The sequence below is a fragment of the Aedes albopictus genome, chromosome 2 (assembly GCF_035046485.1).
Source record: "Aedes albopictus strain Foshan chromosome 2, AalbF5, whole genome shotgun sequence".
Lineage (NCBI taxonomy): Eukaryota > Metazoa > Arthropoda > Insecta > Diptera > Culicidae > Aedes > Aedes albopictus.
In genome coordinates this window covers 254,283,076-254,299,442 of record NC_085137.1, presented here as the reverse complement: position 1 = coordinate 254,299,442, position 16,367 = coordinate 254,283,076, and the positions used below count along the sequence as shown (strand labels likewise).

Here is a 16,367-nt window from a genome sequence, read left to right as displayed (position 1 = left end):
CAGTGGTTTAGCGCTACAGCTGTTCCACGATTCATTCACAAGCCACTCGGAACTGAGCTGATACAAACAATATCAGTGTTTCTCAATCATTTTCGGTCTACCACCCACTGGAGCTGATGAGTTTTTTTAAGTACTTTTAAGTAGTAGTTTATTAAAAGTGTTCTGCGAAATTCTGGGAAATTACTGCTAGAAAAATCTACACTGGCTGAAGCCCAGTTTTGTGTTTGAAAGGAATCGCTCAAGAAATTTCTTGACCGATTCCTGGCAGAAACTTTCTACAGTGACTGCCTTTTGAATTGTCATTTCTTTGCAACTGCGTACTGTGATCGATCAACGATCAACGATCAACGATCAAATCTGACTATACATATCAATGGTTGCTCCTCCGTGATTGATCTGAGCTGGTACCAATTGCACTGAGATTCAAATGAATAAGGGCTGGGACACTCCACTTATTCTCAAAGTGCAATTTAAGCAGCTCATACATTTTTTGGGTCAATAACGGCACCGGCCACGTCCTTATAGTCAGTTGGGAAGGGAAAGGAATGTTAGAGTGTATTGGTTGTTGTTACTAGAGACCGAGAGCACTCTGCGTCCCCACAACCAGCACGGCCTGGAGTATTTGTTAGACGGAAAGGATGGGAGATCTGGGAGTCACCGTTGGGTCGGTGATGCGATCCATGGAAAGGATTTTTTTTATAGTGTTCGTAAGGTGATAGATTGTGTGGTGAATAAGGTGAATAAGGTCAAGCAGCACAGCACGCTTCGATTGCATAACTTGTAGGCGTTATATACACTGTGCTGTGAGTGGAACTCGGAAGGGAGGGAAACGACTTTGTTTTCCAATTTGTTTCTGGTTCTAGCGATGGCTATGAATATATGAATATACATGAGTTGTATATGTAGAGAAGATAGAAAGAGAGAGAGAGAAAGTGGATAGAAAGATACAAAGTAGGATGAAAGGGACGGGCCAGGGATTGACCCATGACCTTCTGCATACGAATCAGAAGCGGTAGCCACTAGACCACCAAGCCCGTCACTTTGCAACTGCGTACTGTGATCGAAGAAAAACGGTTTCTTGAGCGATTCTGGCGAGGAATTTCCCATGCATCAAGATAGGCCGAAAAATTCCTTCTGATCTGCAAACAGCCCTTGAAAATATAAAACTTCATTATTGGCTTCAACAAACTTTACCATTTTACAGTGTGCTAAATCCTACTAGGGAGCCCCCCTGGCAACTAACTTACTAGGCAACACTCTCCCTCCCTTCTTCGGCAAACCATTGATTTAGCAAGCTGAGTCTGTCTATTAGCATAGATATACCTCTTCAAATGAATCCTAAATTCCTTGGGAACGATAAAACATGCGCCTACTAGACCAAGGGAAAGGGCATGAACGTGAAAAAGGCATTATTGGTGAATTCCAAGTACCTAGACCACAGTGATAGGTATCAGATTGATTGCTGTTGTTCGCCGGGTTCTCAATTTGTAATCTGATGGTGACAATTTTCTGTGCCGCCTCGAGCTACCTACTTGCCTCAAATCGGATGAAGCGAAGCACGTTGAAGGCAGGGGACTGTTATGGTCTTCTTGTTTTCTTACCCCGCATTAAAATTATGCTGCTGTGTTGAAAGATAGGTTGTCAGCTTGAGCCCTACGCTTGAGCCGCTGTTATGCTGGCTACGAAAACATTGCATTGGTGGGATAGGGATGCCAATTCCTTGGTTGAAGGTGATTTATCATAAATTTACAAGTTCAAATGTCAAACCACGAAATTCGTGGAACGCATTCGCCTATGAACTTAACTCGTTGTCTAATGGATGATTCGGAGAACACTTTACGCAAAACACTCATTGAAATGGCAAAGTGTTATCGCTTTCATTACATACGAAAATGAAACAAGAACATAAACATCAGATTGTTAATAGGACTTATTTTGACAATAATACAGCTCTCGAAATTGGCCAAAATTTACAATGTGCACACCCCACATATACCCACCATCAGTTTACATAGTAGGACAAAAAAAGCCGAGAAAAGATAAAAGCGTGTGAAATGTATCCGGGACATCGATCAGAGAGGACTGAACGGGTTTCGTCAGAATTTTCACGTTCCGTTGAAGGGTACGCGGCGCGAATCGTGTCTAGGGGTCTCACATTTCAAGCGTGTGTTACGATCTTGCTGCATATAAACATAAAGTTACATGGAAACAAACGGATTTCAATCAACCATTTTCTCCCTTTGTTTCATCGGAAATTCGAAGTTGATTCATGTTTTCAATGATTTCTTTATAATACGATGTTCAAGTAAATGTCTCAGTATTTCGTTATTCTGAAACTTTAGATTTTGTATCGATAGGTTTAACCTGCTTTAACCATCGATCAATGCTTTTCTATTTTTTATTTTCTTTTTTTTTTCTTTTATTTTATTTATTTTTTGTATATTTAGAGCATTCTGCCTTAATTTCACATGTTTTACGTTTTTTTTTTTTTTATCTGTATTAACGAGATTTTTAGCCCTAGGCTAGTTCATCTCGGGACCCACGCTTTACTTCCCTTCCGAAGGAAGAACTCACATTTTGCGAGTTTGTCGGGAGTGGGATTCGATCCCAGGTCCTCGGCGTGATAGTCAAGTGTTCTAACCATCACACCAGGTCCGCTCCACAACGTTTTTTTTGTAAGTTCAAATAAACATAATAAAATATTGGAAATATTACGAAAAGATTCAGGACATTTTTCGTACAACTCAGTTAAATTTAAATCAAATGACTTGAATTTTTAAACATAACTAGATACTATACGTACACAGTTAGAAAATATCACCGACTTCGGTAATGTTTTACCGAAATCTCAACCGTTAAGTTTGTTTTACAGGAAAAAATCGGTGAAGGTAGTAACTATTACCGAAGTTCGTTAGAGTTTGACAGATAAACGATAACATTTTACCGAAATTTGTTATTTTTATACAGAATTTCGGTAAAAATCCATTACCGAACGCTCAGCGGTTGAGATTTCGGTAAAAGTTACCGAACGCGATTAGCTGTGTATACATGTACAAAGTTATGTCAATTGGAATACAATAGAAATAGTTAATTTTAATCAGCCCCCTCACCAACCAAAGGCTCAATAATTTCGGGGTTTTGATTTAAATAGGTCGTTCCTTCTGTAAATGTGGGCACAAGAGATCACTTAAGGTGAATCACTTGAACAAGAAGGATAAGATATTTGCCTATCAGTCCCAAAAACTATTTCCAAGTTCTCCTCCTCTGGTTCATATACTACTAGGAGACTTACTGACTCGAAATGAAAATTATTCCAATTCCACATTTTCTCGCGGTTTTCGTCCATGCATCTGCCGAAGGGGAAACAGCAGATGCCACTCACGTATTCAATCAGAGGAATTAAAACAATTTAATTTACACTTCTTCGAGAAACATAGAAACTGTAGAGTGGTAGCGGTAAGCACCCACTTAAACTGATATCTCTGCACTCGTTTTCACACGGGTTGGTGTTGCCGGGGTGGACGCACGTAGAAGTACCGTAACAAGTTGTTAATGGCACTCGCAAAAAGTTCGTCGCAAAATAGGGCTGACTAAATCGGGTCCACACTGCATATCCATCGTCATTGGTGAAGTCGTTGTAGCCATTTTCAGTTCATAAGTTTAAATGGAGACCTGAGACAGCTTCCGATAGATGAATGGATGATAAAAATTGCTAATATTGCTGAATGGATGATATATTGCTAATATTTAGAAATTATAAATACACTAACGATTAACTGACATTTCAATTTGAGCACAATATCCAAAAAAGTTTCTTCTAGCTCTTATAGTAAACATACTAACAAAGCAAATAATACCAATTTTGTTGATGTTTCTGGTAAAAGTTAAAAAATAGGGCTATGTAAACTAGATGATTGAAATTTGAAGTTGCACAAAGTGGTCAAAAAATGTAGCATAGTAGAAAAGAAAAAAATCTCACAGATAAAATATTTAATTTCCAAACGCAATAAAAATTGCTGTATCGATAATAAAAGATCTTTCTCGATTGGTAAGAGTAACTTTTACTGAAATATTTGATCAAGAACCACCATTACGGGTCTTTCCAATACAAAAATTTTTGTTTCAAATTTCTCAACAAAACCAGTAGCAATAAACGTTAATATGGAGCGGACCTGGTGTGATGGTTAGAACACTTGACTATCACGCCGAGGACCTGGGATCGAATCCCACTCCCGACAAACTCGCAAAATGTGAGTTCTTCCTTCGGAAGGGAAGTAAAGTGTGGGTCCCGAGATGCCTAGGGTATGTGTGCCATCAGGGCTAAAAACCTCGTTAATACAGATAAAAAAAATAAACGTTAAGCAAACGAATGTCTTAATTACTGCTTACTGCATTCGTTTTTATGGTATGACAAGCTTTGTCATCTGAAGGATCGAATGAGTTGAAAAAATAAGTTTGTTTAGATTAAATGCGTTCAGGAAACCTAAGAAACTGTGTGGTAGTTCTTATGTTCCGTAGAAAACCTTAAAAAATAAGAAACTTGATCCCCGAAAAAATGTTGTGGAAATTCCATTATCGATTTTTCCCAAATTTTGATCAAGGCATTCCTTAGACAACTTGTTGAGAAAGCGAATGTGATAAAAAATTAGATTTTTTTGGTATTTAGTGATAAATAATGTTGAAATCATTAAAAAACACCTTTGCGCAAATGCAAATTTGAAAAATTAAGTTATTTGTTAGAGAACTCGACTGTTTTTTAAAATATCAAGACAATTGAAAGGAAATGTAAAAATATGGAGTACAATATGCTATACTCTGAAAGAAGTTGGTAAAAATCATTGGAACAAGTCATATAATTTAATAAACAAAGTGTACTTATAATTTCTGAAACAGTCTATTTATATTCAAAAAATGTATGGTCATATAACAATGTAGTATAAGAAGACTTAATTGGAAAGATCTCACCAAGTTCTACCTCGTAGGGCAATTGCACCCAGTGCTGAAAAAATCATTTCGTCATATCTAAATTCAATCACCTACAGCTCATTTTAGAAGCTGAACCTGAGAATATGGTATATGAAAAACTTGTGCGGCTGGACCAGTTCTGCAAGAAAGTCACGGAAAAAACGCTATTTTTTTTAATATTTAAGGTAAATGTCACGGACTACCTTCGAAAAATGCCAATGATATTCACGGTGAATATCATTTGGCATTTTTCAAAGGTAGTGCGTGACATTTACCTTAAATACTGGAAAATTATCGGTTTTTCCGTGACTTTCTTGCAGAACTGGTCTGGTCGCACAAGTTTTTCACATACCATATCCTCAGGATCAGCTTCTAAAATGAGCTGTTGGTGATTGAACTTAGATATGGAGAAATGAAATTTTTAGCACTGGCAAACAATAATTGACGCCGTCAATTCAAAAGCAGCTCTAGATCGCCCAAACCCTACAAAGTCCAAACTATGCTTTATTTATCAGTTACATAAGTATAGCAAATTATTTCGAAAGAATAGCCTATGCTTAGAGAAGAGAAAATCTCGGAATATGTTGTAAGTAGCTATAACGTCAACAATCGCTATAACAGCATAACTCGAAGGAAAAGCCCTTGTTTGAAGAAGGAGAAATTACCTATTGAAATGATACTCGCACAAAAATCTATGGTAAAATCAAACATATTTGAGGTAAATTCAAATAAAATGTCAATTTGTTCAGGACTTAAAAATAAAACTGTTTGAAATAAATCAAACGTCAGATTTGAAGCAACCTTTTGTTTTCAACCTTTTGTTATTTTATCCTAATGTGTTTCAGCCTTTTGTACGTAACCCGTCAATGTACATGACACTAGATCAAACGTAACTGCCATGCTCTCACCCATCACCATCACCCTCCCATATCAATTTAAACCGTCGAGACACTTGATTTATTTGGTTGTGCATGGTTTACATATTATGTTTTCAGTTCAAAACCGAATTAGCGACATTTTTTTTACTACCGCTGCGTTTCCCTTGCGTTAAACACAATGTCGGAAGTGGGGCGCTGTATTGTACACCTGGTACTCTATAAGGTACACCGGGGCAAATTGAAACGGGTGGGGCAAGATGAAACACGAAGTTTTGAAATAGTTTGCAATACAATTTGGAAAGTTTTCTTTCGCCAAAAGATTGTTGGAATCAAAAACTATGTGTTACGGCATTCAAACTGTTTACCATCATTAGATAACATGTTAACCCGCTGTTTCATCTTGCCCCACCCGTTTCAACTTGCCTCGGTGTACCTTACAGCGCGCCACTTCCGACATTGTGTTTAACGCAAGACAAAAGCAGCGGAAGTAAAAGAAAAAATGTCGCTAATTCGGTATTGATCTGAAAACATCATACAACATCATGGGAATCCCATATAACATGGGACAATAATGCGTAGAACGGCAGTATAGAGCCGACTTAATGCCATTTTTACAGCTTAATGGTTACTTGGGAAACTTTGGGCCAAAAATCAAGAAAGATGTATCGCCCTATAAACTGACATTTATTAAACTGGTTATCAAAAGTGGACAGTATATGGTAAAATATAACTTTCGTTGTATTCGCTAGGTTGCAAACAAGTGTGAAAATTTATAGGTAAAATTAGACATGAAGGCCATATATTGAACGAAAACATCGAATGCATGCAACAAATGCCGTACGACCTGAACTGAAACAGATTGGCTTGGTTGGTAGTTCATACCACCATACCAGGACTGGAAAAACTTTCAGGTACTCGATTGCCTATGTATTGTTCTGTTTTCATTCCCCGTTCTACCGATCGGTGGCTTTTTGCGGAATTACAGTTCCGTTCAAAGGGGTATCATATCTAACGTTTCATTATCCACTTTGATCTCTACCCAGCCAACCGCATATCGTAAATTGTAAGTGTGGAAAAAAATCGTATATTTTCATATATTGAATCAGAATTGTATAATAATATGTATATTTTTGACAATGATTGCGTAAAACCGCATTTCATACCAAATTAAATTTCAATTGCGATATTCTTTCATATAGTCGTCTCCGATCATAAAAGGTGCGAGATACTATCGGTATGATCGCACAGAATCGGATAGAATCGTGAAAAAACATACATTCTTAGTGTCAAGTTGCAAGTTCGCTAGCATCGTATATATGATTCCTTTGAATCGTGGAAATCGTCGTTTCACATCGTATATGAATCTGCTAAATCGAGCCTGCTACCTAAAGGTATGATGAAAATCGGTGAAATCGTATACAACTATAACAATGTTGTATATTGATCGTTTGCGTAACACTTGCGTCGTATACAAAGTGAACGAAATCGTAGAAATCGTATATTCATTTATACAGTCGCATATGATTGTTACTGAACTTTTAATAGTCGAATCTTAATCTCGGAAATCGTAAATGGTTTTGTTTACATATTTGTATGATGGAGAAAAAGAAAAAAATGTATTCATCACAAATTTGTAGGAACAATGAAGCATAAAGCATTAGACACATTTCACGCGTTACGTTTTGCGCGAGAATTACACTTTTGCTTCCAAAAACTGTTATGTTGTTAAATACATGCTAACCAGCATATCAAATGATCAGATTTTCAGAAGATTCATTTTATGCTTTCTAATTGTGAGTTGAACCTTTGTAGTACGAAAGAAATCAAGAAATATAGCGTAACGTGACACCATCGCAAAAAATGACGAATTTCGACCGAAAGACAAGAAATTTGCTACTTTCTAGAAGCAGTTTTCAAAGTTTCAGGTACTATTCGAAGAATATTGGTTTTGGTGCAAAAAGATCCAAAAAGATTCAAAAACGACAGCAAGAGCTCGGAAATATCGTTCAATGAAGTTCAAAAACCGCAGTGTAGAAGTGCGTGGAATGTGTAATTAGTTTATTATGGAAAAACACTGGATTTGCTGTTTTATAAACACACTAAAATGCACTTCCCGCACCCCCACTAGTTCTTCACGAATAAAAACTCATGAGTTGCATCTTAGTCACGAAGCAGGCGAATGCGAATAAACTCACGCCATGTTTACTCTCGGAATCATGAGTAAGCCCTTTTAGTAAGAGCTTTTCACTCGCGAATTGCTTCACGATGAGAACAATTCCATCACTGCCTACACCCATCGTGTGCTGCCGTTAACAGTTGGATGGAGCCCCATGGTTATTCACTAGAATTCAAAATGTAAAATGCCAGAGTTTGTTTTACCCCACCTCAAGGTGCATTTTGGCCCCAACAGTTTTTCAGCACCTTAAAGGTAACACTTTTATAAATTGTTTATTTGGTTCAGTAAATTTAATATCACGCGGGTCAAAAGTTAGCGGTTCGAAATCACTGAATTAGGGGAGTCCCTAAACAGCGATACCGATTAAACTTATTAAACGTCGCGATCACCAAGGAAATCTTTGATTATTCCATTCGCAATTTCATGAAATATTTCAATAATCAGATAATCATGACTTACGTAGTTATTTAATCTCTTTAGTGAATACCCTTATTGATACTTTTTGATACCTCATAAAGTATACGATTTTTTAAAGTAGTCCTTCAATTTTTTAATACATTGCTTACCTAAAGGCGCCTTTTCTTATGTTTACCCTTTTAACAAAGTAACTCTTATGCTCGGTAGTGTAACCACCAAAGCACGTTTTCACTTTTCCCACCGTAAGTTAAGTGCCCCACACAATGCATACGTTTGCGTGTGCGTGACAGTAGTTTGACACATTTCCCATGGGAAAACTGTCAAAAAAACGCAAACCTCGACGGAACGGACGCTATGTGCTCCAGGCTTTATACTACATCCACTCTCAACTCTCGATGCTCGTCACGTCGAAATGGACAGCAAACCACCATCCATTCATTATCCGGAGGAGACCGTTTAATTAAAATCCATCAAAATGATCTCGGAAAACTTCCAACAACAAGATCAGATTTTCCGTGTTTCTCCAGGTACCTACTATATAGACTGAGGCGGTGATGTTGTCGCCGCAAGTCAAATTGCTACGAAACTTTTTGCTCTCCACTCCATGCTTCCTAGCGCAGAGATTGACAAAAGTCTGTAGCTGACTACTGACTACGTTGGTGGGGCGGAGGACTTCAGAAAAAAAAACAACGCGGTTGCACTCGTAAAAAGTTGTTGAATTGGGTTTTTAAATTAAGAAAAATGTGTCGATTTTTTGTTTTTTTATGAAAGAGCACCTTTTTCTGAACCACCATGATTTTTTTCAGATTTTTAGACCTTCATTTTGGTACCTAAAAGCGCTTTCGAAGAGATTTTTCGAAATCACCTTTTGACAGCTGGCCAACTGCTTGACAGCTCCGCCCAGTACAAAATGCGACGAGGGGTAATTCGACAAATCGCTCCCATACAAACTTCAAACTGATTTTTAAATAGGTTCCCGGGCACCAAAATTCATGAAAATTTGGATTTCAGCTCAGTTTTGCATGCAGATTCTGAATATGGAATTGTCTCAACACCGCTAAAGAAGCCAATTATGAGAAACAACCACTGACTGGCACTGTTATGGAGAAAGCTGCTACTGCAGTGCATTGAATGCGCATATATATGGCGCTCCAAATTATTGGCCATCACATTATTGAACAAATATCTCAGAATTGTATGTACTTCTATGATGTATACCTATAGTACTTGTGGCGAGTACGCTACAAGTTAAGTCTGTAAATATGTTTGGTACCTATATTGAATGGCAAAGAACGATTGAAGAATGTTTTCAACGCTGTAGCAAAAATTATAGGTTCAAATTCAAGGCTACGCATCTCAAATTTCGCTCTTCAGGATTCTGGAATCATCGATTAAGTCTAAAAAAATATCGATGATTTGAAATTTTACACTGCATAAATTTCACTTACGCCCTTTGCGCCACCCCTAAATAAACGTAATCGCTCATTTTTGCACAGCTCGCTAGTTTTGACCAGAAGATCGTTTTCCACTTGCGAAATCATATCCCGAAAAGATTTTTCAAAATAAGCCTCACCCTAGTAAAAAGCTGTATAAACGCTGTAAAGCTCTGTGAACCAGGGGGGTCACAATTTGCATGCATCGAAGCAAGCCATACCGCCGACCGGCACGACAAATACCTAAATATCGTTAAAATACGCTGTTCGATTTCTGCCATGTCCACATGAAATGAAGGGGAAAGATATCAAAAAGTAGTTGAAGGTTGCCAAACGGCTCAACGGAGAGCCCTGCAAAAAAAAAACGAAGTGGATTGTTTACGAGTCTGAAAATCTATCAAAACTCCAAACTCAGTCAACACTGAAAAATATTCACCCATCGAGTGGTTTTCCCACTTGGCGGTTCCACTTCACAACCATCAAATCGAGCGAGCAGTAGGCTATGACCTCTGGCCGTATCGCGTGCAGTTTCCAGAATATTGTTCAATTGAGAAGTGCTCATCGAAGCAAGCGCGAAAGTGCGGATCTTTTTCGATTGTCGCCACCGCCGCGGCGGAATGGAGACATCAAAATCTCGTTAAAATTTCATTAGTTCCGTTGAAGTGGATCACTCATTCACAGTTCATTTGCGGGCTCTTTCCACTTTGGCACTTTGGCGGTCCCTATGGGAACGGCCTGCCCTGATCTGCGCGGAGGAACGTTTATTTTCCTCCTAAATGGAATGAAGGAACTGTGGAAGACGCACGCTTCTAGCTAGCAGCAGCAGCGGTTCCTTCACGATTATGGGAATCGAATGGGACGCATAATGCCAAATGTTTCCTCGATAAGGATGATGGGAGGAAGGACACGCTGCTGTTTCATGTTTGAAATGATGCTAATAAGCGTGATGAATTATTAGTGTTAACAAGGGAGCCGATTGGTGTTTAAAGTTCGGGGAAGGGTGGACCATGGGCGGCACAGCTCTGAGACAAAGGGGAAAATTGTGTCTTGAAGCTTTTAACACGATTTTAAATTACCCGTAACGCGCTATAGATGGTCTCCTTAAAATCCGGCAGCCAAAAGTAATGTTTTGGTTTATTTCGCAGTTGAAATTCGCTTTGAAGTCTAGCATTACATGCATCGAAGGTCCTGTCAAAATCTTAATCAAATTGGTGCATACATTACTGAGGTATGATGCAAACACCGAAAAAGTTGCAAATGAATTCACAGAAACTATCAATTTCCGTACTTTTACATGCCGTTTAGCCGCGCGTTTAGCACTCGTTGGATAAAAATACAAATATTTATTCTCTTATTCATCATTATTTCAAAACTTTTTTTCTGATTCTCTTCCCCACCCAACAGATATTGACAACAATGGCTTCCTGGACAACAACGACTTCATGTGCATGGCTCTGCGCGCCACCGTCGTGGAAGGCAAGGGCACAATCAACCCAGCACGCCTGAACGAGTACCGAACCATCATGAAGGCGCTGTGGGATGAGATCTCTGCCCTTGCCGATTTGGATCATGTAAGCATCCCTTCCCTACCTGGACATCTGTATTTACCCGCGATTAGCGTGGTCATTCGACTCATTCAACCGTTGCGTTGTTAGCCCCGAAAAAAAAATGCACACGCAACGCCATCTTCGATGGCTGCGGGAGCAGAAGGCTTCTGGAATTTACGCGAAATCAGCGGTTGCTATAATTACCCATTTGCATCCGCCGCTAGTAAGTGCGTAGTAAGCAAATTTCCCGCCGACTACGGTCGGTGCGGTGGACGTTGGCCTACCTTGTTTCACGGAGGAAGCTCACGTTGTAAACCACGCGTTTCCGGCCTGCGAAGTTCGAGACATGAAAATAAGCGAGGGTTAAGGGTAAACGCGGAAAACCAAATCAGCGTGGCTAACCCTGTCTGGTCGGGTCGCAAATATGTACGCTACGCAGGCAGGGCATGCTTCGATAACTTTTGCTGCGAGACAGCAAAGGGGTAGTACTGTGAACACATTTCTCTAACACGCTATAGGGTCATGGTGCCATTAGTAGTCCTATGTTTCCAAATTCGAAGTGATTAGGACACTGATTGATTCCGTTCTTTTTGTTATCATACGTGCTCACTTCTTGCAAAAAAAAAATACAAATAACGAAACAACCCGCTTTTCAATCTGGAAAGTGCCCAGAACAGAATCCGCTGCCCAAAAATACCCCACACAATACTTCCCTTTCGGTGTCGATTGAGGGGATGGTTCCTTCAGTACCGGCTAGCGTAAATCATTGTGTCTGTACATGCTTCTCTAGAAGTTTTTCTCACGTGCCAAAAAGGGCATATAGGGTATGTGTGCCATCAGTAATCTCACGCTCCCATATTCATCTTATTCGAAAACAAGCGATTACGGCACCGATTGATTCCGTTCTTTGTGTTTACATGGGTGCTCACTTCTAACAAAAAATACAAAAATAAGAAATAAAACAAACAGCGCTTCATTCCTTTGTTTTTCGTAGGATGAAAATGGGAGCCACATGCTTAATAAGGGAACCAATACCCTAGTATAGTTTATATAGTCTAGACTGCAGAGTTCTAGACGAAGCTCTTGAAAAGTTCCTGGACAAATTCCTGCAAGCAGGCTTGGAATGTTTCAGTGTCAACAAGAGTCGTCAAACGATTTTTACAGAAGCGCCTCTTTCAATATCATCGGATCGAGAGACGATGACAGAAACAGTCTAGTATTACTCGCTCATTTTTCGGCCATGATGAAGTTTGACATGGTTATAAAAACAATTACCAGCAAATTAAACCAAACATAAAACCTTGCTGCTGTACAACAGATGAATAATCTTCACTTCAGCTTGATTTCGAAAATTTTGGATGAATAAGCTGTTATTCAGCTATCATTATTAGTTGGGTGATAACAACTGTAATAACCAAAACTTATATTAAAAAAAGCACCCACTTATTTCCTAATAGGGTTTCGAACTACTTGGGCACCCGCATCAATTTCCGGCACTTCACAGCAAAACAAATCAAAATATCACTAGCCGCATATTTTCCAAACGCACTTTCCGCAACGGGATCCACAGTCAATGAGCTATAGAGTAAGGTTGGGCAAAAGTTCGACCCTAGTTGAAATTTCAATCTTTTTCAAAAAATCGAAGCAGATAAAAACATATGAATACCGTGTGGTGATTCTACCATCCATGAGCTAAAATTTTGCTAAACAAAGTTACGCCAAATGGCTTTTCAGTTTTGAGTTACAACACTTTTTGTATGTGTGTGTCTTGTTCGAACTCTTGCCCCACCACTGGGGCAAAAGTTCGAATCAAGTGTTTGTGGAATTTCGCTAACCGTAGCACACTATTTTGACACTTTGGTTATAGGAATACCTAAAACTTATTAAGCTACTAGTACACAGGGTCAAATATTTGTCCAAAAAGAAACCAATGCTCAAACATCTTGTTTGACTCGATCGAATTTTCATTAGTGTCAAACTGATGTTGTTTCTTGAGTTCTTTCCTTGTCAAATATTTGACCCTGTGTACTACTGGCCTTAGTATTTGATGTTGGAGCTGGAATACACTTGAAAAATTCGATCTGGATTTTACCCAAATTAGGGTTAAATTTACTACACCAAAACTTAATAGTTTTCCGCTAGGTTCAGATAAAACAACTTTTTTTTTCAACTTTGATCGATTTTTTTCACTAATTCCATCATTTTTAGAGATAGGGTAAGATAGGGTAAGAAATCAAACTTTGAACTAGTCAAATTGTAATCTTAATTTGAACCATTTCGAAATTCATTAAAACTACGTATTTTTTAGGCAAATATTCTCCCGGAAAAGATGGTAAACATCTTTCCGTAATATAACCTGATAACATGGACTTTAAAAGCATTGAAAAATGCGTTTTTGCCATGGAAAACAGGCAATTGAAAAATCACTGAGATTCCACCCATTTCCCCCCAGAGAAAGCACATTTTCGGTGCACTCGTACAGCTCATGCATTGTATCACACGCAATAAGTGAACACGTCAAATGAAAGCTTATTTATCGTAGAATCAACCAATTGAATAATATTCCGCATTATTTGTCATAAAATTATCAAATTTAAGTAATTCTTACTTGGAGAATCTTATCTTGAATTGAACCATTTGAAATCTAGATTTGAACTAGTGAATGGAGGGAGCTTCCAGTGTTGGCCTGCAGACTGCGCTAGTGGTTGCTTTGTTTACTCTTGGGCGATGGAAAATTCCAAATTTAGTTTTCAAATTCCTGAAGGATTCCGAACATAACACTGCCTAATGAAAAAGAGTTATGAAAATTAGCAGATCCATGTGATTTTTAGTTGTTTATCATGAAATTGGCTGTTGCGGGAATTGCTCGAGCTGCTGCCGCCACTAGTTCAAATCTAGATTAAAATTGGTTCAAATTATTGGGGGATTTGCTCAAAAGTGCACGCGGCCTATCGCTTCCGAAAGGTACAGCCGCGATTTTCACTCCCAGTTTACTTCATCCTTATGGGAAATAACATTGCGGCGTTTCCTACGGTGCGGCTGTTCCTTTCGAAAACGATAGACCGCGTGAACTTTTGTGCAAAGCCCCTTTTTGAAACATTTCAACGACCGCGCGGTGTTTACGTTTCAAGAAATCTGACAATATGATTACGATGGTTCAAATTAAGATTAAAATCACTATTGACAAATAATTGAATTTCTCAATGAAATATGGTGCAAATGTTAACTTTTTGCCACTTTACGGACAGCTAATACCCGTGGCTTTCATATACGTGAGACCTTATCGTAGTAAATTATTTCCATGTGGATGAAAAAATCGATCAAAAGTGCCGCTGCTTCAAAAAGCCGCAATTTGGTTCAATTCATGATTACCTACCCTAATATGTACATTTAGCAGAATTTTAGGTTTTTACCTAAGGCTGCTACATGACTCGAACTTTTGCCCCACAATTCGAACTTTTTCCCCACTATGTGTAAAATATGATTTCCAAATCTTTTTTGCTAACTTGCTAAAGATGCTAGAGCATCTTCAAACTATACCTAGTTACGTCCCAAAATAAAATATCGAACTCGATTTCATTACAATTCCATTCCATGCGTTGGAAGAACCATCACATATTACAATTTTTTGATCAAAAACCAACATTTTGTCATAACTTTTCGAAATATTGATAAATTTTCATGATTTTTGGAGTGAAAGACTCTTTTTCAAAAAGGCTTCGAACAACCTTGACACTCGGAAGAAATAATTTGAATTGAGCTCAAAAACTTCAAAAGAAACTCTTGCCCCACTCGAACTTTTGCCCCACTTTACTCTACGTTTACCGAACAAGTGCTCAAAACAACTATTACACGCAGATGAGTGCACTTCGTCAGCACAAGGATGGATGCCGAAGGGATTTCCCATTTGATTTTGCTCGAAGTTCGGCACTGGTGCCGGGAATTGGCGCTGCACTAGGTGCAGTAAACTCGTTCAAAATCAATTTTCCGGTAGAAAATCTTCACAACAATCACTGTTAACCTCAAGTTCACGCAATAAGGTATCTGACGAAAACGGGCATTTCGTTGTGAATTTAGGTATAATGCACAATTTTGTTTACCTGTAGTACCGGGAATGAGGTTGAGGATACAAAGTCTATGTCGGACATCAAATTTTGACTAGCATACCATATGTTTATCGGTGATCCAAAGTTGTAAACTACAGTGTAACATAAACGATCACACGATTTTATGAAGAAATCGATTGAGACATTTTCCTCCATCCTTCGCAAGACTCTCAAAATGGATTTCTCTGTCGTTTGATCAAACTAGGTACACAACGGCATGGGAATGGGCTGATACCACTTCTCTCCTATTACCGTGAGAATCGAGACACGTGCCGAGAACCCCGAAAACACGCTGTTTACTTTTCATTTTCTTTTTTTTTTTCTCGCAGATGGTGGATAGATTTTTTTTCCAATCACTTTTAGATCACCCAGGTTGCAAATATCACGCGGAACGTGGTGTGTACGAAGCGTGAAAATGTGCTAAACTTTAATTGACTCCAAAGAGACGCTTGAACGTTGACCGTGAAAAGACAGTAATCAAAGTAGCGTGCGACCAGTTTACCTTGACGTAATAATTTTGACCGACCGGATCTAGTATACCTTTGGAAATGCGTTGTTCATAGCAACGATGAGGGTAATTTTCATAGGAATTGCTAAGTGGTTACAAAGTAATCTCATGTTACGGTATTATGGTAAATTTTTATACAAGAGCAATCAGTTGCAAAAAAAGTAAACTGATTTCGCTACCCTAGGTGGACTGTAAATGGCACAAATTGACCGTTGTTAATTCAATAGACCAGATTCACCTCGCACATGGGTGCATTGATCTGGTCTGGACTGGAGTGGATTGATTTGGTTTATTTTTAATCCAAATTCGCCAAACCAGTATGGGGTCATTGTTTGAC

At 38.7% G+C, this 16,367-nt stretch overlaps 1 protein-coding gene across 1 annotated transcript in view; it reads left to right on the top strand.

Annotated features, from left to right (window-relative positions):
- LOC109428219 (sarcoplasmic calcium-binding protein 1) overlaps positions 1-16,367 on the top strand; it is a 59,076-nt gene that overhangs the window by 11,936 nt on the left and 30,773 nt on the right. Inside the window, exon 3 of the mRNA XM_029867293.2 lies at positions 11,274-11,440. Coding sequence (XP_029723153.1) covers positions 11,274-11,440 — 167 coding nt within the window. The remainder of the gene's footprint in view (positions 1-11,273; positions 11,441-16,367) is intronic.